Raw genomic sequence first — 26,382 nt, 5'->3', positions numbered from 1 at the left:
CTGGAACAAACGATCGTGAGAAGATGATTACATCTTAATAACACATTGCATGTCAAGATTTCTTTAATGGCTGAAGGGTCCCAGGTCCCAGGTAACAACAATACTGTGCCGGGTTTAGGGCTAACACTCCATGCATCAAAACTGGGGTGACAAAACAGACAAATTAACAGCAAATGTTGGGTTGGACGTCATTTCGGCTAAGTCAATTGGTACCCAATGTTACAAAAGTGATTGGCTAGTTCCAGAAAGTTCCGTTCGTGAGCTGCCGCTGTCGGGCTCTCACGAACGAATAAGTACGATACAAAGCTAGACTAAATCACACAAGGCTTAAAATGTGCTGCTGATTTGCCTATTTGATCATTCGTTATTGGTGAACGGCTATATCCCTACAGATGCTGGAAAACGACATTGGCCTTGAGAACAGAGAGAAAATTCAACTTGCTGATTGTAGAACCCTATTTAAGCAAAGTGTGTGAACGTTTTGACCTAGACTGATCGGAGGACAGGGGTTTGGAAAACACAGGCCTTTAAAGAATGTGCAGACCAAATGTTCTTAGAAAACACTGCTGAGCCTGCCTCGAGTGTTAACATCTCACACAGATAGTATCTGTATTCTTTAAAATGCCTGAATAAACTCTTGCTTCCAACTATTTCCATCAAAGACTTTCAAGACGCCGCAGCTGTAAATGAATAGACTATAAATAAGTTTCTAAAACATGAGTGTTTGTACTTTTAATGAGATACAGTTCTACTGCTGAACATCTGATACCATGACAACTACTGAGGTAAAAAAAATACACAAGATGAAAACAGATTCTTGAGGGAAAAAAAACAAGTGAACCATTGTCCTTAAATACTCCACAACCATGACTCACAAGTAACTGGCTGAAGTTACATGTATAAGATATCTTATACAGTTAAAGAGGACAACAAATGAATTCAGTAGGGAAATCCATGTGGTTTTGAACAGTTCAAACTGCATGAACAATTGGTCAGTATGATCAATACCTCAGATCAGTTCTTTTACAAGTTCAGTTCTTATTTCAAAGCAAATGTTTGCAGTGATTCACTGATGACAGCTACACTTCAACAAAAGTCCAGCTGAAGGATGTCAATTCCACAACACTGTCAACACAGGCATTGTTTGGAACAAATGAAGGTCTAGTCTAGACTCAAGAGTTCAGTTCTTCATGCCGTAACCTTCTCTCCCTCTTCCCGTTCATTATAACGGACGGCTCTGCCTCACGAATCCCCTTCAAGCTGCCTCAGCTCTTCCTGTAAGGCCTGAGCCCGGCCCAATTTATCCAGCTGTTCCTTGGTGGGATTCTTAATCTCCCCAGAGTCCAGTTTCTGCTGCAGCTCCTCAACTTGGCGAAGTTTCTTCTTCAGGTTCTTGATCTTCTTGGCTTTCTCTGCAGCCGCCGCTGCGGGGTCTGCGGGCGGAGCTGCCGTGTTGTTCTGTTTGGCAGTGGCGGTGTCCTCCTCTCCGCCGATATCCACCTTCTCCACTTCCTTGCTCAGCGCCTCCACGGCACCGCTGCCGTCCTGCGGCTGCCCTTGGTTCTGCTGCTGCTGCTTACGCTTCTCTTTTCGCTTCATGTTGCGTTTGGCTGTTTTGGAGAGTCCGGTGGTGTCACCGTTTTTGTCCCCTCCGCTAACCTGTTGCTGCTGCTGCTGCTGCTGTTGCTGTTGTCGGGCCAGGGCCGCATCCTCAGGGTTCATGCCGGGGGGAAGGTCCGGCTTACTCTTAAAAAACTTCACATACTTATTCTCATACCTACAAGCACAGAGGGGAAAAAAACAGGTAAACGAAAAATATATTAAGCTGGCAGTTAAAAAAAAAAGAAAAAAAAAAGGCTCCACTAACAAGTACATGTGACTTCATCAGTCTGGCATACACTTAGAAGGCACATTTATCATCTGCTCCTCTGCGCACAGCAAGCCATGTGTTCACTAGGTTAGGGCTATGTCACTGCATATATAAATTCCTAAATAAAGACCTTTTAATAAATCATTCGGATTCACATGAACATTGGCTGTTTTTCTTCAATGATTAAAACATTTTGTGATACTCACACAGGCACCTCTTCTTGGGGCACATATCCGTCTTTCACTCGCCTTGGCTTTCTCCAAGTACCGTCAGGTCGCTGTGTTGCAGCGATGTATTTTCCTTAAAAGGCATAAAAAACGTTTAATTAGCGTAGATACGTAGACGATCAGCGCTGAACTCAAGAAGGCAACCGCAACAATTCGTCGCATGTAGCAATTGTCAGGTAGCATACCACTGTTAACAGCGACAATTTGCTAACGAGCTAACTAATATTTGCCACAGTCAACACTCACTGATTGTTTGTGCTCAGTTCAAGACTGCAATGTTCGTACTTTACAATGACAGATCAACTGTGTTTTAATTATAGGTCCTATGAAAATATAGACTTGACCGTTCAACTCATGTTAGCTAGCTAACATGGCGAACGGATTTCTGTGGCTAGCAGACCCTCAACCAGTTAGCTAATAAGTTAGCAAGAGCCATTTCTGTTCACTGAAAATGTAACGGTACTGCAAAATGTATGTACCAGATGTCATCGACTTATGTAAACCAAACTGATATTCTCCTTCATTTATTGTATGTTTATTGACACGTTTAAATGAAGTATTAAGTCAGCGTCTTATTTGTATTTTAGCTTTACCAGATTCATCTGTGACATAGGGAGTTGCCATCTTGAATCGGAGAACGCTTCCTTCCAAACAGCGGAAATTGCGTTTATTGTAACCATGGGTGCGTTCATGAGTTCTTGATGTCGAGAGTGCGTTCATATTATAATTGAAACGTAAGCGATTAGACCACAGGTCTGTTGTGACTATTTGGCGCAGGTCGGCGTAGAATAAATTATCTGTAAAATAAGTACTTTTAGTACAGGCAGCATAAGTTCCAATTCCACTCACATCTTTGCAATTCAAGTTTTTTAATGTTTCAAGTTTATTTAGAGCCCAATATCACTGTTTAAAGTCGCAAAGAGCTTTACACACTCACAACAAACAAAACAGGAGGGCACCCCCTGACTTAAACCTCATAGTGGGTGAGAAAAAACTTCCCAAAACCCAGGTGTAACAGGGAAAAAAATGGAAGAAATCTTGAGAAGGACCACAGAGAGAGGAGACCCCTTCTTGGCCAGTCAGGTGTGCAATATGTGTCGACCCAGTGGGCCATTAAAAGTAATACAATAATGATTCAAAAGAAAATACACTAGCAAGTAGACAAAATAATTACAACAAAAGCAGGACGAGGGAGATGGCGATGAGGAGGAGGCTGAAAGGGAGGGATGAAGAGGACGGGAAGGAGCGGGGCACACCTGGGAGGAAGACAGCAACATTCACACAAGGCATTCGTTCTCAAGCATATGAGACACACACACTCAGAAGATGAGGAGGGAAAAGGAGAACATTATACGAATGTCAAGAAACATTAACAATAACTAGGCCTATACTGTGCAAAGACAATGTGTACCACAGCAACATATTTACTTTGCCATATAGATACATTAAGTAACAGTTTGTTACAATGCTGTACTTATTCGAAGATAGACGCGTAGCATAGCATGTATGATGTAAATAATCCTGTTAACAGTTAACATAAAGATAGTAAGATTAAGATTCTATGATACCATAAACATAGCAAACAAACAAAATTCAGTTGCACTGTGCCTGGATCACAAGAATAGATCTGTAACTAAGACTTTTACATGAGCCTTTCTTTGCTTCTTTACATGGACAACTCTTTAATCTGCCCTTAAGAACAACAGCTTGGCTTGTAGTTATTATATATAATGGTTTGGTTTATAAGGTATACCTTGGAGATACTGGAATCAGTACATAAGGTGCATAGTCACTATGCCACCTTTACATAACATAATAACTTCTGTGCACTGAAATTTGACTTATTTTTTCTCATGAAACAAAAGAAAGAAAGAAAGAAAGAAAGAAAGAAGGAAAGAAAGAAAGAAAGATCCACTAACTCCAAAGTTAGTGGATCAGTAGGTCAAAGTTGAAGGATTCATGATGAGCAATGTATTTCAGCCATGTATAGGCCTACTGCTGAAAAAAATGGGTGGGGGGGGGGGGCTGTCAGCATTTTCATTGTTTGGGTCAGCATTCCTTAATATGGCACTGGTAGAAGACTGTATTGTGCAATATAACTGTTTTTGCATTGAACATGTTTCTAAAAGATATTTTGCATGGAGCATGACCAGGGACCAGAAATCTGCATGCATCAAAGCTGTCAGAGTGCAGGTCTTTAAGTGCTTGAAATGCATACAATCTGACCTGAACTATAGATTTTTTTCTTGCAGATACTGTGAATGCAGTAGATCGCTGAGTTTTGGCCCCAGTTTGTCAGACACAAGCACTTTGATTGGATTTATGACCTAATGAATGGGCTTTTGCTTTCCACATTCCACAGTGTGGGGTGGCAGGAGTCCAGACTTGTTCCAACTATGCATTAAACATTTTTGAGGTCATTTTTGTTGTGTATCTCAGCATTTTGTAGTTCTTTGGTATATTTTTAGTTATGCCTTAAAACTGAAATATTTTCAGTGTTGCAAAGTTGATGTATGCTATTCTGCCATACAGACTGACAAGCATTCATTTTGGGTGTTTTACAGCAAGCTGCCTTTCTCTCCCTATTCTAAGTTATAGGTTTTTGACAAATCTGACTTCAGAACCATGCATATGTGCAGAGCAGCTACTTCTGTCTTTGAAATGCAAATACTAAAATATATTTTAAGTACTGTAAAAAATACTATTGAAAAACAGCATTGAGAGAGATCTAATCTCAGCTAACAATAGTTCTCCTCATGTGACCTCCTTTGCGTTGCTCTAGTTCCCACATCTGGAACTGTTTTTCTGTTTTTGTCATGGCATTCCACTTCACTGAATGTAGAAAAATGGACTCATTGGTTTAAATATCAGACTGTAGCTCTCTATCTTGCTAAACCAATCCCAGTCTGGTGAAACACACGCGTATACATATTCTTAGACAAAAATGTTGCGCGTTTTCGGGTGGTACGTGTTAGGACAAAAAAAAACTTTTTTGCAAGAACCTTCTCGCAAGTTTACTGCAGCGAAATGTGCATCATAAAACGCTCTTGATTTTACGCAGTTATCCAACAATCTTTGATATTTACAATTAAGGATATTATTTTGGAAATTGTACACCGCTGCTTTGTCACTCTCGGAATCATGATCCCTTGTTATTCAACGTGTCCGTTCACGAGAGAATAAGGGAGGGTTGATGGACACGGGTGAGTTGGGTGCTCGGAAGTGACGCGAACCCAGTCAACTAACCGGCTGTGAGGGATATGAGAGAGAGAGAAAGACCGACGCATTAGCAAAGGACAGGCGATAACAGCTAGTCAACAAGTTCACAAGAGCTATCGAGGTAAGATATGTATCGCTAACAGCTTTCCGTAATTCCAAATATGTCTCGTCAGAATGTCGTTGAAGTTTGGTTACTCTACAAATATATTTCCTTTGAAACAGAAGTACTGCTCTGAATAAATGAATTGCTCTGTGGATGGGGTGTTTGGTGCGCATAGAGGCATCACTGCATATTGTGAAAGGCGTTATGTTAGCTCTTAGCTTAGCTAACGTTATAATTGACAGAATGTTAAGACATCAAGTATTATCTGTTAATTTTGCAAGCAACCAGAAATGCAGACGCTCTTTCTAAAATGGTCATGGTCTCCTGAAACATAATGTCAAAAGGCTCTCACACCGTTACTTTGTTGCTCATTGTAAGCAGTGATAGCTAGCGGACTGCAGCTCTGTTCAGTTCGCTAGCATAGCTATCTAACCAGAGAAACGCGTTGCTAAGATACTGCCACATAATCAAAGAAGCTGCGTCTGTTGACTTACTTTAACTTACATTGATGGTTAAGCCAGAGAGATTATTCTACATGTTTCGACAGAGCTGAGTAAGTAAATGACACAGTAAATTAGTGGCGCAATGTCGACTGTTAAGATTATTGTGCTTTGTCTCTGTAATGTAACCAGTTGGGGATATGATCAAATTTAGTTAGCCCTCTTAGCTCGCAAGTTAGCAACTCAGATCTGCAGCTGCACATTTGTTCTGTGATTAGCCGGCTAGCTTTTTATAATGAAGTATGCTAGCGATAGCTACTTTTCATATCTGTGGTGGCTGGCAGAGGAAAGGGTCATTGGCTGTTTTATGAACCAGAACAGACTCATGAGTCCGATTGTAACATCTGACATCGGTACTAAACAGCTCAATTTAAGGACACTACTGCCGTTAAACTGACTGGCTAGCTAAAATTAGCTAACTAGCTAACCTGCGACTTAAGCAGTGAACTGACCTGTAGTTTGCGAGTATTTTATATTTTGCTTTGTTAAACAGCAAAGCTTCTTATTCCATTTGATTACTTAAGCATCGTCGTCCTGAAATCAGTCTGTTCTCCCCGCTATGTTGTTCGCCCTACGGAGTTTCCACATTAATCAGACAACACTGGCTACATGGTAATTAGTGGTTTAATAGCCTTATCATTTTGAAAAACATCATCCGTCGCCTGTGCTAATCTGTCGCTCTGCAGAATTATATGGTAAGCTATTTGACTTGTTTTCATATTGTACGGAATTAGAGATCATTCCACTCTGTTTTATTCCATGGTGTTTTGCTTAATTTGGCGATAGAGATATAGTTTTATATTGTGCATACTAGTTTGTTGGATAGCGTGCTCGCAGACATTTTTTTTTAGAATTTTCACAATTACGTGGTTTGTGTGCAGTTTGAGAAAGTTAAACCCTGTAATGCCACATCAGTCCGTTTCAGAGGGCTGTCAGTATGAACCCAGTGTAGTTTCTGTGAGCAGTATTGGAAACAATTTAACATGACTGTTGTCCGTGCCCCTTTCGTATGACAGTCTCTGTCAAAACGATTAAGGCGTCATTAGTCAAAGATTCTGTTTACCTTTTGGAACATTCAGTAAGGGCAGTAAGAACAGATAAAGCCAAGAATATATTTAATGAAATAGGATATATATAATTTATTTTCTTTTTCTTCACACTCGTGTAAGTTTACATAAAGTGTCTCATAATCCCAGCCATTTTCAGAGCTGAGTCACAGATTGTATCGGTATTATATATCCCATATTAAATACGTAGTGAAAGTTTAAGTACAGAAACAGTTGCAAGTGCTAGTTGATATTCTTTGAAATCGTCAGTAGAACTGGATACTGACTCATCCACGCTAATGCTTATTCCAATTATGCTCTGGCACATTTGAATAGGCCACTAAATGCCTCAGAAATTCTTTCTTTTGCTCTCCAGGAATGTGGTTTCAAGATGTTATTCCAGCTATCAATTGTACTGTCCTAATTTTTCCTTCCCTTTTTCTTTTCTTTTTCTCCCCTTTTCATTCCACAGTTCAAATTCCCTTACTATCTCAGCCTATATCTTTACATCCACAAGATCCGTGCCAAAAGGTATCTCGTTACACAACCTGCCAAGAGTCATTTTTTATCACCGTTAGCATATCAACTCCTAATCCCCCCCCCCCCCCCCCCCCCCAAAAAAATTATTACATAACACAAGTTTGATTCGTCCTCCTCCTCTTTGGTAAACAGCTGGAATGTTTTCCTGCCACTGATTTAAATATAAGTCTGAACGTTGCGTCACCTGTTTGACGCTGTAAGGTGTCTGACGTGGATTCAGGTGTGTTAGAGTGCGATGGCATGCAGCCCAGGTACGCCACTCGCAGGGAGAGACTTGAGGAGGGCGTATGTTTGCAGAGTTAAGTTTCCCTTTCCAAGACTGCCATGTCAGAAAGAGAAACTTAAGTGTGGCAGCGTAGCTGGCTCATAAAAGGTGCCTCTGGTTTGCTTAGGGAGTAGTTGACTTGGGAACGGATACACTGGAGGATCCTTGAGTTTTAGTAGGGCGTAATTAAACTAAAGGGACTGTATTTGGGACCAGCAGCTGTCAGCTTGTTTACAGCAAATAATTTGAAGCCTTTTGTAGTTTTTTTTTTTTTTTTTGTCAAATCGAATTCCAGCATTGTGATGAACCTAAGTTCCAGATGTCCTAAGGTATGGTGAGGATAAATATCTGCTCTGCATTTATTTATTTATTGTTTAGGGAATGCTTTTAACTTCTTTAAAATTGTATTATAAAAATGAATGTTATGTGGGATTTTTTTGTAAAAGATTTGCCTTAAGTTACAAACCAGTCTTAATTTGCCTAAAGGAACTTGACAAAATCATGATTCAAAGGTTCTTGTCATGAATTAAAGTCAGGCTGAGACCAAACCTCTGCCAGAGACAATATCGAGTGCAGATTCTGTATACGTGTGCCAGACAGACAGTAATTCATTCAAATCTGTTTTTCATTATAGGCTTTATGGGCAAAGGAAATAGGTTTTAAAGTGAGCGCCAATGTGCATTACTGTATTTCTGTAAAAGGGCTGGACCCTGCAAAATAAAAAAGTTTTCGTAATTACCAGACAAACAGCTATGAGTCCGGACCAGCGCTAACGATTTTGATACTGCTGCTTTTAGGTTTGGGTGCATTAATTAGTTTTTTGTTTTGTTTTTTTTTTATAAGGGATTGCATTGATAAAAACGCTACAGAAAACTGGTCAGACTTTCCTTTCGACAAAGCTGAAAAATCTGGAAAAGACCAGCGGAAAGACAAGACGTTTATTCCTTTCCCAGATTTGTAGCAACCTTTTTAAGCGAGAGAGTTAGGAAGTGACTCGGTCCAAGTGTGGATGTGGACGCTGGGCTTTGCCTCCGAAACAGTCCTGAAGTGACCCTGCCTTCTCCAGTCCCTCAGACTGATACATGAGTCTTTGTTGGCATCCTCTGTGAAAGAGGGAAGTCAAGGAAGGCTGGAGGGGAAAAAAAATGACCTCATGAGAACAGCTGAATACGCCGTTTAAAAAAAAAAAAAAAAAAAAAAAAAAAAACCCTCCTCGGAGGACTGACACATCTACACTGTGAATAGTTCTGTCCAAGTTTTGGAATACTGTACTGACACGTTCTGATCTGTTGCTTTTTTCTTCTTTTTTTTTCCCTTTTTTTTTTTTTTAATACTCCCAACCCCAGACAGATAAGAATTCAGTGCTTCACAAGGACGATCCAGCTCCATTTTTGCATTTTCAACAAGAGGATTACATCATGGCCAAGAAAAACAGCTTTAAAGGTAAGTGAAGTAAAATGTACTAGAACGGTAGAAGCCATTTTTCAGCCACTGAAAGGACCTCTTATTTAGACTGATTTCTAATTGTGTAGGCTACGAGGTCCGTCAGTTTTGCTGACTTTGGTGACAGAAAAAAAACGAAGTATTACTCATTGTTGTTGTTGGTAACAGGCACAGTTTCGTTTTTATGTTTAACAGCACATGAAAGTCATTACCTAATTATGTTTTTTCAAACAGCACAGTTCACAAATCCATGAGTGCTGTACCAGAGTGGAACAATTTAGTATGGCATATATAAAACCTTTTTTTTTTTTCTCTGGTATAAGTTCCAGTACTTGCATTCTTCTGTGTCAGAAACTGACAGCAAGTTTCACACAGTGCGTCTTCTTTGTGACATGGTTACTTTTGACACGTTAACTCAGGATCCTGCGCACCTACGTTTCCCTCAGGTACTCATTGCTATGGTAATGACACATTTTTGAAAGTGACCCAGGGTTACTGGCAGGCATTTCTGCCTTAGCGTCTACTCCACTGGAGTTTCTGGAAGTAAATGCGCTCTTTAACAGAGCCTCTGAAACACAAAAGCGGTGTAGTTATCCAGGAAATGAGCGACAATGAGGGGGGAAAGCTGATCTGGCCAAAGGAAACCGAGATGCCCACGTATGTAGTGCACACTAGATACCTTCAGATAAATAATCTCAGTTTTATTGCTTTTCCAGGAATCAGAACTATTAGCTTGGAGTAAACATACAACATTGGATCCTATGCATTGCTCAAGATTTACCTCCCTGACTTTCTCTTGAGTTTCTCTAGTTAGTCTATGTGAAGCCGTCTCAGAATTAAGAGAATCGTTTTGGTCTCTCTTGAAGAATAGCGTTCGGAGGGAAGGAATATTCTGTTAAAGTGCTTGAGGAAAACCGTTTTTTGCTGACTCATTTTTTTCTGTGAGGAAGGGTTGGATTCATTGTCCTTTTGTTTCATGTTCCCTATTTGCAAACTCAAACTTGTTTTTTTTTTTTTTTTTGAGATACTATATTAATCTCAGAGGGGAAAATTCAGCCTCTGCATTTGACCCATCCAAAGCAGTGAACACACACACACATACACACACAATAGGAGAAGTGAGTAACCATACCCGGAGCAGTGGGGGTTAAGTGCCTTGCTCAAGGGCACTTCAGCCATGGACGTTTCCTGCCGGTCCTGGGAGTCGAACCAGCGACCTTTGGGTAGCAAGCCTGCTAACCTTTAGGCCACTGGCTGCCAAAAGACGTTGTTGTGGGTATGGACAACGTTGCCATGTAAGTAAACATGGCAGCACATGTGATCAAACTGCAGTTGCGCATTTCTCTGAAACTTTGGCTAATGAGTGCTCACTATGGGACTAAATTCTGACCACAAAAATTTTTACACAAAAACAATAATCTGTTGGCTTTATACTATCATGTGTGGTTGGGCAGACCAGCAAAGCCTGCTTCAAGGACTTGATAATCTTGTTGGAATCTGAAGTTCAGCACTGTCTGGTTTAAATCATAAGTTACCGCCCCATACCAGTTTTGCCATGCAAATGGTAATTTATCCAGTCATTCTAGGAGAAAAATGGTTTTCCACAGGGTTTGGTGTCAGGTCTGGAGCTTTTCTCTCTCTCTCTCTCTTTCTTTCTTTCTCTCTCAGCAGAAATCACTTGCAGACATGGTGTTAGCTTTCGTAACTATACTAATGACACACAGGTCTGTATAACTGTAAAAAACGGTCAAGACTCCACCAGATGGCTGTCCTCTGGGCCTGTGTCACTGACATTAGAAACTGGTCAACTAGTAACTTTCTCTTAATGCGCTGATGCAAAAATGAATCTGTGGTTCTTGTCCCAGGAAGGGCAAATCTCCATCACCTGATCTGGCCATAGGCATGTAGAATTGTGTAGACACATCTACAGGTATTATCAGATATCTTGCAGAGACGTTTGGTTCTGATTTCCTACTTGATAATTCTATTAAGCATTTACAGAGGAACATTTTCTCACTAACCAAATGTCACTGAATTCAGTAACTTCCTTTCCCAAAAGGGAATCGAAGAACTGATGAAATTTTCTGTCACATTCAGGTCAGATTACCACATTGCATTTTTAGCTGGAAGCTCTTAATATTCCTCTCAATGACCTGCAACTCATTCAGAACATTGCTGTTAAAATCTTGACCAGAACCATAAAAGACAAGGGTCCTCACTACCTCGCTGGTATCACTACACCAGCTCTGTGAGATATCAGACCAATGTGCAAAATCGTATGGGGTGTGTCATGGACTAGCCCCCACTTAACTAAGGGAGTTACGTAAGCCTGGCATACATGACTGCATGACTGTGCTTTCTGTACTTTGATGAGGCAGGAATCCTTACCGTCACTGCTGTCAATAAAATGTCAGCGGGTTACTGATCCATCTCATTTATAGCTCCAGTCCTAGGGAACAGTTTACTGACTTAGATCAGGAAATCACAAATAAGCCTGAACCCGACATTGGGAGTGAAGCTGTCGCGTTTTATCTTTCACACGAGTTGTACGCAGGAAGCACCTGTGCTTGTATTCTGTAATCTGTAATTGTGATCGAATTTGTCGACTTCGTCTGTAAACGTGAACCAGGGCATGAATCAACGCAGACCTTGTCAGAACAGTGCCCTTGACTTTTGGCTTTATTTTATTTGTGTGTGTCTGGTGTGTGTATCTGTGTGAACCCTGTCGAATCTCTTCTTAACCTGTAACTGTAGGGTTTTCCGCGTATTCGTAGATTTAGTGTTTTTGTGGCTCTGAAAGGCTGAGCTTCTTAGCATACGCGCATATCGCATGATTCATGTTTTTAGGGCCCGTGTAAAATGCGTGGTGTTTTGTATTAATTTTTTAAGGTGTTGGATTTCTTCATAGAAATAAGCTAGTTTTTTAGTTTCTGCCTTTTTGTCACCAGTGAACAAAAGAATAAATAAAATGGATAATTAGTTATGTACAAGCTATGTTAGCTTTCCACTGCGTAACACAGAGGCAGTCATCGCTGTTATTGAATCTGAAAATGGGTACCAAATGCATTAAAAAAACTTTTCTTATACCTTTAAAAAGTATTGGTAGTACAGTTAGCTTCACTCAGCTTTTTAAAAACTGTTTTCATTTAGTAATGTTGAAGCCTTTACAGATTCCATGCTGATGAATAGATAAGTGTATCACCAATCAGTCACTAGTTTGCAAATGTTAAGTTATAAACCAGAATTAGAGTACAACTACAGACCATGAGTGCAGTACACTGTTTCAAGGTACAGATAAGCTGAGTTTTGGTGCTGTTTTATCACCGTGGTGTAGGCATAGCTGTTGGTGCTCTCCATTTAGAATTGGTAACATTTTTATTTCGGTAGTGTGACTGCATATTTTTCAATCACACTTTGTCATTTGTATTCGTTTGTGTTTCCCACATTGCGTTGCTATGGTTGGATGATGTCAGTCATGACAAACCGCCCACAAAAAATAACTTGCTCTTTATTTGTCCCTTAATGAGGCAGCTCAATACAAACAACTACAAACTATTAAAAAGGGATTAATGTATTTGCTCTTTGTATTAGGTGTGGAGTCACCTTGAGTAATTTGCAGTGGTTTTCAGCTTTGTTTGGCAAATTCAGCATCTGTGCATTTAAATGGCTTTGCATGTAGTTTTGTTCTCAGTCACTGAACGTGGACTGGCATGGTTCTTCCATTCCAGCTGGCTTTTTACAGAGGACTCAGATTCTCCTCTTTGATAACAGTCTCAGTCGAAAGCAAAGACCAGCACAACTTCTTATCATATCTAAATACACATCAGCTCTCCTAATCTAACCCTCTGTGTGTTTTCCTGGTGCTTTTTGACCCAGTAGTGTACTGTTGTGTGTCACCACATTCTGAGTGGTTTATGATCCAAACATGTTACTAGGTGGAGTGACTTCCTTATCGTCCCTGGATACTGTAATGCACTAATGCCTCTCTTATTAAAAGTTACTTTTGGCAACCTTTTGAGGGATAGCAAACAATGCCGAAAAGAAAACTTCAGACGATGCTGTTCAGTCCTTCGTTATGAATTGACGAAAGCGGCCCGGTTTATCAAACATCAAAGGACTTGTTGGTTTCTCACAGTTTTTTTTTTTTTTAATGTTTACCTCCCTTAGTAATTCCTCCCCTTGTTCTAGTTGGTTTCGCTTCTGTTACCATTGAGCCCTTTAGCTCCAAAGCACCAGACTTCCCTCACAAGACACCCCTTCTGCTCACTCACTCACTCACTCAAGTCAGGGGAGAGTCTGACACAAATGCAGATGTAGGGAGGGAGGGGTTTAAAAACCCAGCCTTTTAGGCCACCTTGTTGGGTTTAGACAGAAGCATTTCCTGCACAGAACATTCCAAGTTTTCAACTGGGCATTTACTTTCAAGTTAAGCCTGTGTGACAAGGGTGTGTTAATTTTTGTGGAGGGCATGATATTGCATTTGCGCCTGATGTGTACACAATGGCTATACATATTAGGTTCTCTACCAGTAGTTCTTCAAATATGTCGTCAGTCCAGACGATATTTACAGGATACACCATTTTATTTTTCTAAGAGTCCCAAACAAGTCATTAGCCATTAAATGTATGCCTTCAGTCCTTCGAATATCAACACTATGACACGGTAACCATTTTTTAAAGGTTAGGTCTATGTAATAGTGAAGGTTCTTGTTGAAAAATGTCTTTTTTTTTCCCATCTGTATAATCGTGACGGTTCTTGTTTAAAAAAAAAAAAAAGCTTAGTAGAGATAGCACGAAGCTGTGAAACTGAACGGCTAAAAATCATTTCAATGTTCCTGACTCAGTTTCGGCTTGTCAGAGGCATCCAGACCACCCATTCGTCCCCCCCTCCCCCCTCTCCATTGGACTGTACTCTTGACCTACATTTTTTGGGGGGGAAGTACCAAAATGAGTTCCCTCTGGCTTCGACTTAAAACACTGACTGCCTGCCTGGTCAAAAACAGAGCATTTCTGAAACCGTTGATGAGAAACAACTCAAGAAACTGAAACTTTTTTTTTCTTTTTTTGATTTTTTTTTTCTTTCTTTTTCTTCTTGTATTTTGCAGATACTTCTGGAGTGGTGTTTGATACTCATTCGAAAATGGTCATGTCCCAAGGGGGAACTTTTGAGAGGATGAAAGAAAAGGTAACAGAAATCATTTTTGTTTTTCTCCCTGACTCTCTCTCACATTAGACTGCAGTAGAAAAGCCAAAAGCACTGCTTAAGTAGCCATGATGGACTTCCTGTGATTTATCTCTCCACATAGTGCTACTGAATTGTTGTTTTTTTCAGTTATTACTGTGAGTAGTCCAACATCACCTTTGTTAATGCAATGCGCTTATTAGCATATTGACGCTTGTAAAATTGATATGCAAGAAATTTGCTTCGTTAGGCTTCTCTTCTGTTTATCTACAAGTCAAGGTATTTACCAAAGATGTCTTCAGTTAAACCATTGTTATTGAAAAAAGCATCTGGGAAAGGTTTACGTCGTAGACTCACTGTCAAAAACCTTCTGGACTGTCAAAAATCTCTCTCTCTTAGCTAATTCCTTTTAACAGCTCTCTGGCTCTTGTACAGAATTTGGAATAGATTCAGTATTTTTTTTTCTGGTCTGCATTCTAACAATTGAACACTGAAGTAAGAATTGTCAGGGAATCCTCTTTCATTTGAGATAGAAAAAATGAAAGGTTTTATAACTCCTAATTCTTCATAGACATTGAGTCCATTAAACACCATGGTCTTTTTTTGGAGGTAATCCTGACACGTGGATTATATAAATGAGACAATAGTTAAACACATCCAAAAAAATTACAGTGTTTTTGTGCTTTTCCTTTCAGCTCAGGTAAAATCACAAACACATTCATTCCCAGAAGAATTTCCCATTACCTTCCCGTTCATCTGTGTCTTTCTCTCCCTCCCTCCCCCCTTTTCTCTCTCTCTCTCTCTCTCTCTCTCTCTCTCTCTCTCTCTCTCTCTCTGCTATAGATCCATGCAGTCCGTGCTGTGGTACCGAACAAAAGCAACAATGAAATTGCACTGGTGCTGCAGCACTTTGAGAATTCGGTGGACCGTGCAGTGCAGGCTTTTGTGGAAGGTAAAGACGCTTATAGATTACCAAGAATTATCAAGGCCAGTACTAAGCAGTTTTTTTTTTTGTCTCTCTCCTGAAGACATAATCTTGTCTCAGGGCATAGGGCAATAATATAATACATATGCATAAGCACATCCAGTTTATTCAGTCATGTTGGCACAGAGATATGTTATGTGATGTTATGGGAGCTTCGCGGTCCTGACTGACTGTTTTGTTCATCCCGGGTTATATCACAGATATGTGACCTGTACCATCACATTTAAATCTCTGTCAGCATTTTACGTGCGAGAAATGACTCCGCAGCTCTGGAGAAGCTGCCGCAGGCCAGCTGGAGTCAATGACTCTGCAGCCAGGGTTAAAGTTCATTCCTAAGCCTTCATCTATGCAAATAAAAACTGACGGCATGAAAATAGCTTCACAGGCCTGTTGAAACAGCACTGAGTGACTAAAGCGTCGTGCTTTTCTCCTCTCTGTCTTTTGTTTTCCTCTTCTCTCTCAAATCTTTTTTTTTTTTTTTTTTATTGTTGATGCTCGCCGTATAACATGAAGCTGATAAACAATGAGTTTTGAACGGCCCTAAAATTGGGCGCAGGTATTTTTAGAAGAAAGAGGAAGCTGAGTCAGTGAGTGTGTTCTGCCCTCTCCAGTGCCCTAGCTTGTTAGCATGCTAATCTTCACAGCTCTCCCAGCTGTGCGTTTAGAGAAGGACCAGTCCCCTCTCCGCAGTCAGGAAATGTCATGTATGTGACGCTCCGTCACAGCATGCTGTTTCTACACTGCGGTCGTAACGCGTTAAATAGTTTGGCTTGTTGTGAAAATTCCTCTTTATTGTTTTTTTTTTTCCCTCTTCTTTTTTTCTTTTTCTCTCTCCTCAGGCAGTGCAGTGGAAATCCTGAAGGAATGGAATGTCACCGGTAAAAAGAAGGTTTGTGTGCAAGGCGTGACGCTGCCTTTTCAAAGCCTCATAAGCCACAAGATTTGCGTCAGTGCCATTTGCCCAAAATAGACTTGTTAAACTGAAGTCGGGGCTGGTCAGTACGTTTTAGTGCTGCGTAGACTGCTTGAGGTCATTGAACTTTCATTTCATTGGAGATTTAACTTTCACTTTAGAATTCCTGTACGGCTGACGGTGTAATAGTTGTAATCATTTGCTAATTATTCAGCACAAATCACATGTGTAGTGCTTAGAGTGAAAAAAAGGGTTTAGAGTTTTAGTTGGTGTCAGAAGCTTTCATAGTTGCCGTGGTGTGGAATGAGTTGCTGGTTTGTCTTTACTGATTTGATTGATGGATGTGTCCAGCCTAAGAAGAAAAAGAAGCCCAAACCCCAGCCTGAGGCCCCAGCTGACCCCGCCCCCTCTGAATCCAGCCCTCCTCCAGAAAGCGGAGAGGCGCTCAACGGTTTCCACGCCAACGGTTCGGCCGGCGCCGACGGCGACTCGCTGGACTCTTTGAGCGAGCAGCTAGACTCCGCCTCTCTGGACGCAGCCGAACTGGAGTCAGAGCCTGCCACGCCCGAGCTTGCTGATCTCACAGGTAGTCATGGCACTTACAAAACACTTCACACCTGCGGTTGATTTTTCAAGATCTTGGTATGTTCTCTGAGGCTAGATGACGGCTGTATTCCTAAAATGCTGGAGATTCCTCTGTGTTTAAGCTCACCCAGATTCTTTGGGAATGGGTCACCATCATACATGGAGACCAGTGGGTGAACATTTAGGTACCTCCCTCACAGGGTTTCCCGGTGATGACGCCAATGGCTGTTTTACACATGGTGTGTCGTGCCTTGCTATGAGCATGTGACCCTTTCTTCTGTAATCTCTTCTTTAGGCGGCGAAGCAGAACGACAAAGTAGCACCAGCGTGACCCTGACCTCTGCCCCCCAGCACAACGCCAGCCAAGGCGGACGGCAAAACCAACAGAGTTCCCGTGGCAACAAATCCCGTCCCAGACCCGGCTCAAATTCCCAAAATGCACCTGCTCCCTCCCCTCTTCCTCCTGACGACAGTCAACAAGGTTCATCATCATCCAAAAAAATTGGTAAGTCTTTTAGCACAGACAGCAGGCGCTCTGTTTTTATGCATTCATATATATTTTACATAATCCTCAAGTCCCTGCAAAGTTAAAGCTACAACCAACAAAACACATAAACCTACATCATTTCAAACAGATATTTGGTTTAGCTTCATATGAAGTATTAGTGAAATGTTAAGATGTGCCTTCTCCCTGGTTGATGCAGTCACTCCCGTGTTTTTGATCAGAATGCCTGGCAACCGACTGTACGAATGTGGTTAGAGCATTTGCCAACTAGCATTTGTGTTATATCTGAAATAGAGCCTTACATGCTCATGACCTGTGGTTTCTGTAACCACAGCAATCTATATGAAGTGTTTTGGGGATTGTGTGAGTGTGTGTGTGTGTAAGTCAGCCAGTGTAGCACATGTTGCAGGAAGCTGCGGCCTCTCATTCAGAACGTTTTGTGAATTTGCATATAGCAACTGGAGCAATATGCCGGTTTTCTGGTGCCCAGGATGTTCACTTACGTCTTTCCTTCAAACATTACTGCAACCTCCACCTCACACCCAGCTTATAGCCTACAGCTGGAGCAAACCACAGCTTTAAGTATGGCCCCGTGTATATTTGGCTTCTCTCAGTCTTTTTTTTTTTTTTAAATTCACCTGCTCCTGTGTTTCGAGAACTGGCCCCTTTTTTTTTTTTGGTGGACATATTTTCATGCATGCAAACCACCACTCTGAATTCTGTCATGCCTCAAATGGCAGATGTGAAGCAGGATTGAAACGCAGGCTGTGCTTTTGTAAGTAGAAGGCCACATGTAGGAGTTGAAAGTAGGTTTTTTTTCTTTCTTTCTTTCTTTCTTTCTTTCTTTCTTTCACTCTTTTAAATCACCTGAAAGTGAGATTTCAGAATTCGTATTTCACTTGCGAAACGGCTCTTTCTGTCAGGTGTTGCCTGTAGCTGTGCAACCGAATCACACTGATGCGGCCGTCGCATTTGCATTTTGCTTTCCTAACGCACGGTTGACCTCTCACAGTGCCCCCAAATGACAAAGGAAACACACATAAGAGAAGAATTATCATGTCTTTTTTAATCTGTCCCAGCAGTCAATGCCATTCAAATTGACGGACCAGAGCTGCCAGTTATCAAGACAGGCAGAAACTCTATGTTTCACGTTAAAAGAAAAAAAAAAACAACACATTAGCAACATGAAATACTGGCAACTAAAAAGTCGTGTGAAAGTGTATGAAACTGTTACTCGAACCTTCCTCTCAGTGACTTGCAGCGTGGTATTTCCAGCTCTGTACAGACAGCCTGTTATCCCAGGGAGCCCTAATTGTGAATTCCCCCGGCCCCGCTCTCAGAGCTGCGGGGAAAGAAGGATGTGTCGACTCTACTCTTTGCTCTAAAGCAGAGTGTGCACATCGTGCGGGTTCACTGTAAACACGCGGACTTGCAGAAACACGTCTGTGTACACACACAGTGCCCAGCCAAGGGATAATTCCATGTGATTTTTTTTTTTTTGGCTTTCGTTCGGCTCACATCAGAGTTCATACGGTTTTGACTGGCATCCAATGCTCTGTATGCTCGAGAGGGTGTGAACGTAATGCATGTCGGTGTGTGTTTCGTCGTTGGTTTAAGAAAGAAAAAAAAAAAAAATCAAACAGTGAGGGACTGGTGTTTTCCTGCCGTTCCTGGACATCCTGGTAGACTTCAGGAAACCCTGTTTCTTGTCCTGATCCGGTTTCCTTGTGGGTTCAGAGAAATTGACATTGTGTCAAAAATGATTTGCACTTTATTCTTTGTTTTTTGTTTTTTTTCCCTCAGCACCCAACATTGACCGTTCAGTGAAGGACCTACAGCGATGCACAGCGTCTTTGACACGCTATAGGGTGGTGGTGAAAGAAGAGATGGACTCCTCCATAAAGAGAATGAAACAGACATTTGCCGAACTCCAGAGCTGGTATTTTTCTCTCTCTCACACACACTCACCCTCTCTATCGGTCTCTCTCTCTCTCTCTCTCTCTTTTTCACACACTCACACTCTCACTCACCCTCTCTATCTGTCTCTCTCTCACTCTCTCTCTCTCACTCTCTCTCTCTCTCTCTCTCTCTCTCTCTCTCTCTCTCACACACACACACACACTCACACTCACCCTCTCTATCTGACTCACTCACTCACTCACTCTCTCACTCTCATACACACACACAGGCACTGGGGAACAGTTGTAGCTTCCTTCATGACCTAAAAATGGAAATATGTAAAACATATATATGTATAGAACACATTCCCATATGTCACTTACTGCTGTCATGGTTTCACCGTAGTGCTTCAGGGTTCATTTTTGCTTGTTTCTGTCTTTAGGCCTTGTACAAGTCCAGCTTGCTACTCCACCCTGACTATTAAAGTCTCAATTCTGCTTATGAGTTCACACTCAAGAGACACTTGACTTTCTAGAAATATGGGTTTGTTTCCATTTAGCTATAAGAGGAAGTCTCTTAATTATAGACTGAAGAATTACTTCTGGTTAAGACAGAACCTGAATATATATTGCTACATATTAATAACCGACATCGCTGTGCTTAAATAGGCTGTCCAAACAAAAATAGAGTTCAAAGGTCGGTTCACAGCACTTCCTAATCTCTTCATTTCCTTATTATCTCCATGCTCTGTCCGCTCTGGACTGGTTTCATAAGCTTGTGAAAAACCTTTGGCTGTCTTTGGAATGTGAAAGATCAGGCTTTTTACGGCAGACTTCGGGACCAGTTGCCTCATTTCTCTTTTTCTCTCTCTCTTTCTCTCTCTGACAGTTTAATGGACAGAGAAGTGGCCCTCTTGGCAGAGATGGACAAAGTCAAAGCTGAGGCCAGTAAGTATAAACAAAATGAAGTCATCACAGATATAGAAAATCACACCGCCATGGGTATCTACTGTTTCAAGATGTGGAACACTCTTTGAAAAAGAGAGAACCCAATTCATGCAGAAATACAACATTTAAATAAACAAACAAACACAAACAAACAAATAAATAAATAAAAACATATATATATATATATATATATGAAATATGTGTGTGTGTGTGCGCAAATGGCAAATGAGGATCCTAAAGCTAGACAGAGAGGCAGAGAACACTCCAGATATGCAGGGTCAGTTCCCTGTAGGCCTGTGTGTGTGTGTGTGTGTGGAGTCTAAGACACAGCGTTGTGTGAAGGCTCAGGCAGCATGACTGTGCAGGAGTGCATACCTTCACAAGTAGGCCATTCTGTGGGGCTCGCTTGCCTGGTTATAAGGGGAACCGGGGCCTTCATCCAGGGAGGCAGTATCAGGTGTCAAGGCCAGCCTGAATGGTGCTTTTGTGCATAGGTGTTTGTATGTGTGCAGTTAAGCTAGGAGAAGTAACACTAATCCCTCTAACAGATTTCCTAAATCCACTCTTTCTCGCCCTCCCTCTGTACGTTCTTTCTGTTTCTATCTGTACGATAAAAAAACAACCCCCCAAAAAACACCCCCCCTTTATAAATTCAAACCGTCTCCTGGTATGAGAAACAAATCCTTTTCTCTCTTTTCTTTCACGTACTGTTTTGACCTTCTACAATGTTTTGAATGATCCTGTGTTTTTTGGGTTTTTGAATCTCCTGAGTAACAGAGTTAGCGCATAAACAGAGTCAGTCCTCTCGTAAGCCTTTAATACTGTCGCCCTTCCCGTCTTCCTCTCCTGCTCTCACTGTCACAGTGTTTAAGCAAAACGACCCAACCACAGAGTCTTCAGTTAGCCCTTCTCCTCACCTCAGTACTTACATAAAGAGAACTCCTGAAAGTAATGGGTAGTTTAAGTCGAACACAGTTTGTTCCAATGCGTTCAAAAGCAACCGTCCTTCAGTGGAGCGCAGAGCAAGAGTTTATGAAGGTTCTCCACAGAGAAATGAAGTTTTATCAAAGGCTTTGTACGTCACTGGGCAAAATGCTTAAGAAAACAAGAAGCTCTCGGTCCTGCTTTTGACGTGGCACTGTTTATCTGGAGCCTGACTCTGCTCTTACACGGCTCAACACAGCAATTATGTTGAGTCACTCATCCTAAAGTCTCCTTTTTTTTTTTTTATAAGGAAAAAAAAATCAAGCTTTGCTTCAGCTGCTTGAGACCTATGTGTAGACTGTTTTTCAACTATCTTTAGTTAGTGAGTTAGTTTGTTTGTTTAAATAAAACTGTCTCTTGTGTCAGTGGCGATCCTGGATGGGCGTCAGAAGCGTGCCGAGGAGCTGCGGAGACTCACGGATCGATCGGCCTCCATGTCTGAGGAGCAGCTGAGTGAACTCCGCGCCGACATCAAGGTGAGCTCGCACTCCTCCTCTGGGAGCTCCATTACACGTGCTCCTCTCAGTCAACATGTTCTCCTGAAGATTAGCCCCATCGTCACTCCATACGCACGCATACCATTGTTACAAAAGAATGCAGGGGAGGAGCTAAATGTTGTCATTTTTTTTTTCCCCCTCATTGAAACTTTTCGGTTCGCTTATGGGTGGAGGTGGGATGAGTAAAGGTTTTAAAAAATGCTTGAATGCGGGGACCCTGATTGGTCCGTCTCGTTAAGAAGTTGTCCTCAAGTCAAGTCAAGCAGAGCTTTATTGTCATCTCAGCCATTAAACAGCGCAGTACACAGCAGAGACGAATTGACGTCCTCCTTGGACCATATGCTGCAACGTGGACAGACAGTCGCACATTCAGACAGAGAGCAGCACATTCAGGAGGATAATTAAATACACTTAGTTAGAATAAAGGGCTAGGCTAAAAAAAACAAAAAAAACATGGAAAAACACTATACTAAAAGGACTAACTGGGGAGACACATTGGGAAGACAGTGCATTGAATATATTATGGTGCAATATTGTAAAACAGTATGGAAACAATAAGAACAATCTGTAACAGTAAAACCGTGTGTAAACAGTAAACCAGTATGTAAACAAGTATAGATCTGTGCAAACAGACTGAGAGTGCAACATGGGTATGTACTTTGGAGAGTACAACATGGATATGTGCTGGATATGTACTTGGATCTGCCAACCATAGTATCCATGTGTTAAATATTAGCAGCTATGGAAGGATCTCCTCGTACCTTTTAGAAAAGTGTCTGTTTATTGTCTGTTATTTGTCCAATAAAGAGGCATCGTTGAAATGCTGCACTTGTTGAAGTTGTTTCAAGGGCATATGATTTAGAGAAGCAGCTACGGTCTCTTTCCCTCCCACTGAGGAACAGACCGTAGGAATCGGGGTGTCCTTTTAGTTGTGGACAGTTGAGAGGTTCCAAATTTGGGGGAAATGGGGGAGTTGGTAATGAAAGAAGAATAGCTGAAATGGTACGCTGTCGCCATTTGGAAGCATTGCCGTGACAACGTCGCGTCGACCTGGTCCACGACACTGAATGTGTTTTGAATGCTGTCTATTCGGAAGTGACGTTGACTGGTGTCTTACTTGCAGCACTTTGTCAGTGAGCGAAAGTATGACGAGGACCTGGGAAAAGCTGTGAAGTTTACCTATGAACTGGAGCCTCTCAAATCCAGCATCATGGCCTTTGGTCAAGGTAAGAGACCAAACAACCGATGTTCTCCTGTCAGTTTTCACTCTTACTGTTTATGGGTGTACCTTTTTGTTGTCCCCTGCTTCAGTATGTAGGGAATGTGATAAATCTCTTGTTCGTTCTTTCTTTTTTTTTTTCTTTTTTTTTTTGTTTCCTCTAGTCTATCATCCTCAGACTAGCTATTCCAATCGCTCACGTTGTAGCTCCACTTCTTCCTCTATCACCGGACCTCCGCAAGTGGAGAGCCAACCTCCAGCTCCTCAGCCCCAACCCACGGGTTACGGGAACCGCCCCGCCCAGCCACACAAACAGGTCAGCTTGTGCCTCACTACATGCAGCTAGTGAAGTGATGGCATTCCTCAGATATGTCAGATTCCTTTAGCTTCAGCCCACACACAGACAAACCTATACAGACATTGATTACTATAGAGAATCAACTCTGTTTATAAATTGCTTTCTGGTAAAAGATGATGTGGCTTTAATGGAAAATAAGAGAACAGTGGTTCATTATCCACTCTGAAAGTCATCCTGGTTACTTCTAGACATTAGTTTGTTCTGACTCATATCACCTCAGTGAATATTTTTTTTCCAATCCTTGTAGGTTTTCCATGGCAATAGGCGTTTAGGACAGGGTTACCATGGGGGCCAGCGCTACAATGGCGGCTCGTACCACGACCGGAACCCGAATCGGACGAACTACCGTAACCATGGTGACCGCCACCATGGCGATGGCCACCAGGGAGAGCGTGGCCACGGTGATGCTCCCAATTCGCAATTCTCCAATAACTCGAGAGGCCCCACCCACTCATCTATGTCCTCCTATCGGCAGGATCGCCCCGCCCACAACGGGCTACCCCAGAGGCCTCCTCGGACCCACTGTCCCTGACAAAGCCCACGCCCCCGAAAAAAATTACCAACCAAGTCCCTTCACTTCATAACCCTTCCTTAGACCATCCCTATCACCCCCTTTATCACCCACACCCTCTGGATGAAGAATAGAACTCAAGTCTTTTTGTCAGTTGAGTGGTAGTGCCACAGTTAGTTACCCTATTTCCCCCTTTTTCACCCTCTGTTCTTCCATCGTTTCATGCTTCCTCACCATTCCGCCACAGTCACACTCTCTCTCACTCTCACTCTCACTCTCTCTCTCTCTCTCTCACACATTCTCTTTCCAGCCTGTTGATGAAGCAGCTGGCTTTCATTCTTCCTTAGTCATTCCCTTCCAGTGTGACGGTTGCTCTGTTTCGCTTCGACGGTTGCAGTGATTATATTTGGCTTTTTATTTTGGCTTTGTCGGGAAGAGGCCTGTGATTCAGTGCGAAGGCTGCCACTGAAAATGATTACAAGTCTTAATCAGAATGCGTTTAGAGCAGTATTTAAGGGGCTTATATGTTTCGCCTTTAAACTTTAATTTGATCTTATAACTTTTTAACTTTTTTTTTTTTTTTTTTTTTGCATTGCTATGACTTATTTGTTTCCAATTCCTTTAAACTTAATTTGCTTCTGTATAGCGGCGACTTTGAGTCATTACGGACGACCACTAAAAGAGAGCCCCTGAACACTCGGATACATGAGTAAGAAAGCTCAGCAGGTCACTTAGTATTGCCTTACGCCATTTCATTTATCCACCCTACTTTTTCAATTGCAAGTTACTTTAGTCCTTACCCATCTTGTCCACTCCTCTTACAAATATAGGAGAACTTTTTTTTTCGTTGTTGTTATTATTTCCCTCAGTGTTCTGCTCCATATTTGTATCCTGGAGTGTGTTTTTTCTGTCCTTCAAAGCTCAGGTATGATGAAGTATGTTACACTGCTCATGCATAACTTTTGTTTTTTTTTTTTTTTTGTTTTTGTTTTTTTGTTTTTTTTTAAATCTCTGGGTCTGCGCATCCAGCTATGAAGGAAAAGTTGGGGTTTTTTTTCAGTAGACGTTTCGAAAAATCCGCTCGCACTCACTTCTCCCACTAACACCCCAGACCCCGCCCCGCCCCCTGCCCCGTGACCCGCAACCTCTCACAATCCTGCGTAGCACTCATTCAGCATGCTTGCCTTCGATCACTATGCGGCCTCACCATTGCCTTTTAAAAGCGGCTGTAGACACTTACATCTGTATGGGTTTGTCTGTCTGTGTATGTGTGTGTGTGTAAATGTGTCTGAATGCATGTATGAGATGTGCTCTTTGACCGGATGGAAGGGTTAATGACAGTGCACACACTTGAGCCAAGTTTTAAACAACAGTTAACTTCGTTTTTGCATTTCATTCGTTCGTCATTTTGTCGCAACTCGCTCGTACCCACGTGAAGGAAATTTTTGGTCGTTATATGTTGATTTGTTTGTTTTTTTTGAAGTACTTGTTTTCAGCATCTTTTTCTCAGTAGGTGCTAGTGTGAGGAGTATTATTCCTTATCAGTTATATGTCTTCAAGGACGGAACAAATCTGGTGATATACCTCATAATGGCCGTAGTTTTGGTTTTATTTTTTCACAGCGATCACTCACATATCTTTGCTGCATGGATATTTGGGGGGGAGGGGGGGACACCTTAATGTTCCAGTTTCTCAAACTTGTATTGCCTTGCGCAGCATTCTGAGAGTAGCGTAATGTCAATTCCGTTCTGAAGGAACATGACTGTTTGTTTGTTTGTTTTTTGGTTTGTTTGTTTGTTTTGGGTGGTTTAAGCACGTACCAGAGACCTCATGTCCTCTGTTTTTGTGGCCAACCAACGGTTTGCCACTTTTCTTTTCCTTCTCAACTCTTGCATTGGAGATATGTGGTCATGATCAATTTCTTCGCGTTAATTCATGTCAACATAGGATTTTTTGTTTTATTTTTTTTTATTATTATTATTATTATTATTATTTCATGGCAGAGCATCTGAGTTGATGCTCTCTTGGTTTGTTTTTTCTTTTTTTTTGTGGTCATATACCATTTTCACACATTTGTTACTTGAGCTTAGCAGAGCATGACTTGGCTGCATAGTTAAGGGAACTTGGGCTGATTTAAGGGTTTATTTTGCATGAAGAGTCACAAGGGAGGTAGGAATATCACCCGTGACGTGGTTTAAAAAAAAAAAAAAAAAAAAAAAAAAAAAGGTCGCATTTACAGTGCTTGCTTCAGAAACAAAACAAAAAAAAAAGGAAGAAAAAAGAACGCGAAAGAAAGGAAAAGAAACAGACACTTTCGGCTGCTGCTGTGTCATCCTCGCTCTACACTGCCGGTTTTGCCTTACAGACCCTGGCGGACGGCGAAGTTTGAGGAGCCGTCAGTTGTGTTTGGGGTGCAAGGATTTTGGCTGGCTCTCCTGTAATAGTTTTGTTTGTTTTTTTTTTGTTTTTTTTGTTTTGTTTTGTTTCGTTTCCTTCCACACATTAATTTTCAATTCGTGTGTAGACGCGTGTGCATGTGTGTGTCTGGATCTGACGTAGAGAGAAAACATAACATAATCCATTCT

General features: G+C 41.5%; 2 protein-coding genes across 3 annotated transcripts; one reads left to right on the top strand and one right to left on the bottom strand.

Annotated features, from left to right (window-relative positions):
- Positions 1–778: 778 nt before the first annotated feature.
- Positions 779–2,727, bottom strand: pym1 (PYM homolog 1, exon junction complex associated factor). Of its 2 annotated transcripts, XM_030784639.1 has the most exons (4): positions 2,691–2,727; positions 2,077–2,170; positions 1,699–1,777; positions 779–1,659 (listed from the first exon to the last, which is right to left on the bottom strand). In XM_030784639.1, exons 1-4 carry the CDS (start codon positions 2,719–2,721, stop codon positions 1,243–1,245), a joined length of 621 nt encoding a protein of 206 aa, XP_030640499.1. In that variant the 5' UTR covers positions 2,722–2,727; the 3' UTR covers positions 779–1,242. The 2 variants fall into 2 exon arrangements, with proteins under 2 accessions (XP_030640499.1, XP_030640498.1); XM_030784638.1 differs by having other exon boundaries at positions 779–1,777.
- Positions 2,728–5,362: 2,635 nt separating this feature from the next.
- spats2 (spermatogenesis associated serine rich 2) lies at positions 5,363–24,392 on the top strand. The gene is made up of 13 exons (XM_030784189.1): positions 5,363–5,437; positions 9,117–9,213; positions 14,318–14,397; positions 15,238–15,346; positions 16,219–16,268; positions 16,644–16,878; positions 17,173–17,382; positions 19,186–19,321; positions 20,170–20,228; positions 21,579–21,688; positions 22,833–22,935; positions 23,093–23,244; positions 23,534–24,392. Exons 2-13 carry the CDS (start codon positions 9,189–9,191, stop codon positions 23,816–23,818), a joined length of 1,554 nt encoding a protein of 517 aa, XP_030640049.1. The 5' UTR covers positions 5,363–5,437; positions 9,117–9,188; the 3' UTR covers positions 23,819–24,392.
- Positions 24,393–26,382: the final 1,990 nt, after the last annotated feature.

The sequence above is a fragment of the Chanos chanos genome, chromosome 9 (genome assembly GCF_902362185.1).
Source record: "Chanos chanos chromosome 9, fChaCha1.1, whole genome shotgun sequence".
Classification (NCBI taxonomy): Eukaryota; Metazoa; Chordata; class Actinopteri; order Gonorynchiformes; family Chanidae; genus Chanos; species Chanos chanos.
This window is presented reverse-complemented; position numbering and strand designations above follow the sequence as displayed.

Bases quoted from the DNA above. Each gene is read 5' to 3' on its own strand.
- pym1 (XM_030784638.1), bottom strand. From the start codon at position 2,721: ATGGCAACTCCCTATGTCACAGATGAATCTG. The intron at 2,171-2,690 runs GTAAAGCTAAAA...ATGCCTTTTAAG, and splicing joins CTATGTCACAGATGAATCTG to GAAAATACATCGCTGCAACA. The intron at 1,778-2,076 runs GTGAGTATCACA...CTGTGCTTGTAG, and splicing joins CCCCAAGAAGAGGTGCCTGT to GTATGAGAATAAGTATGTGA.
- spats2 (XM_030784189.1), top strand. From the start codon at position 9,189: ATGGCCAAGAAAAACAGCTTTAAAG. The intron at 15,347-16,218 runs GTAAAGACGCTT...CTCTCTCCTCAG, and splicing joins AGTGCAGGCTTTTGTGGAAG to GCAGTGCAGTGGAAATCCTG. The intron at 16,269-16,643 runs GTTTGTGTGCAA...GGATGTGTCCAG, and splicing joins ATGTCACCGGTAAAAAGAAG to CCTAAGAAGAAAAAGAAGCC.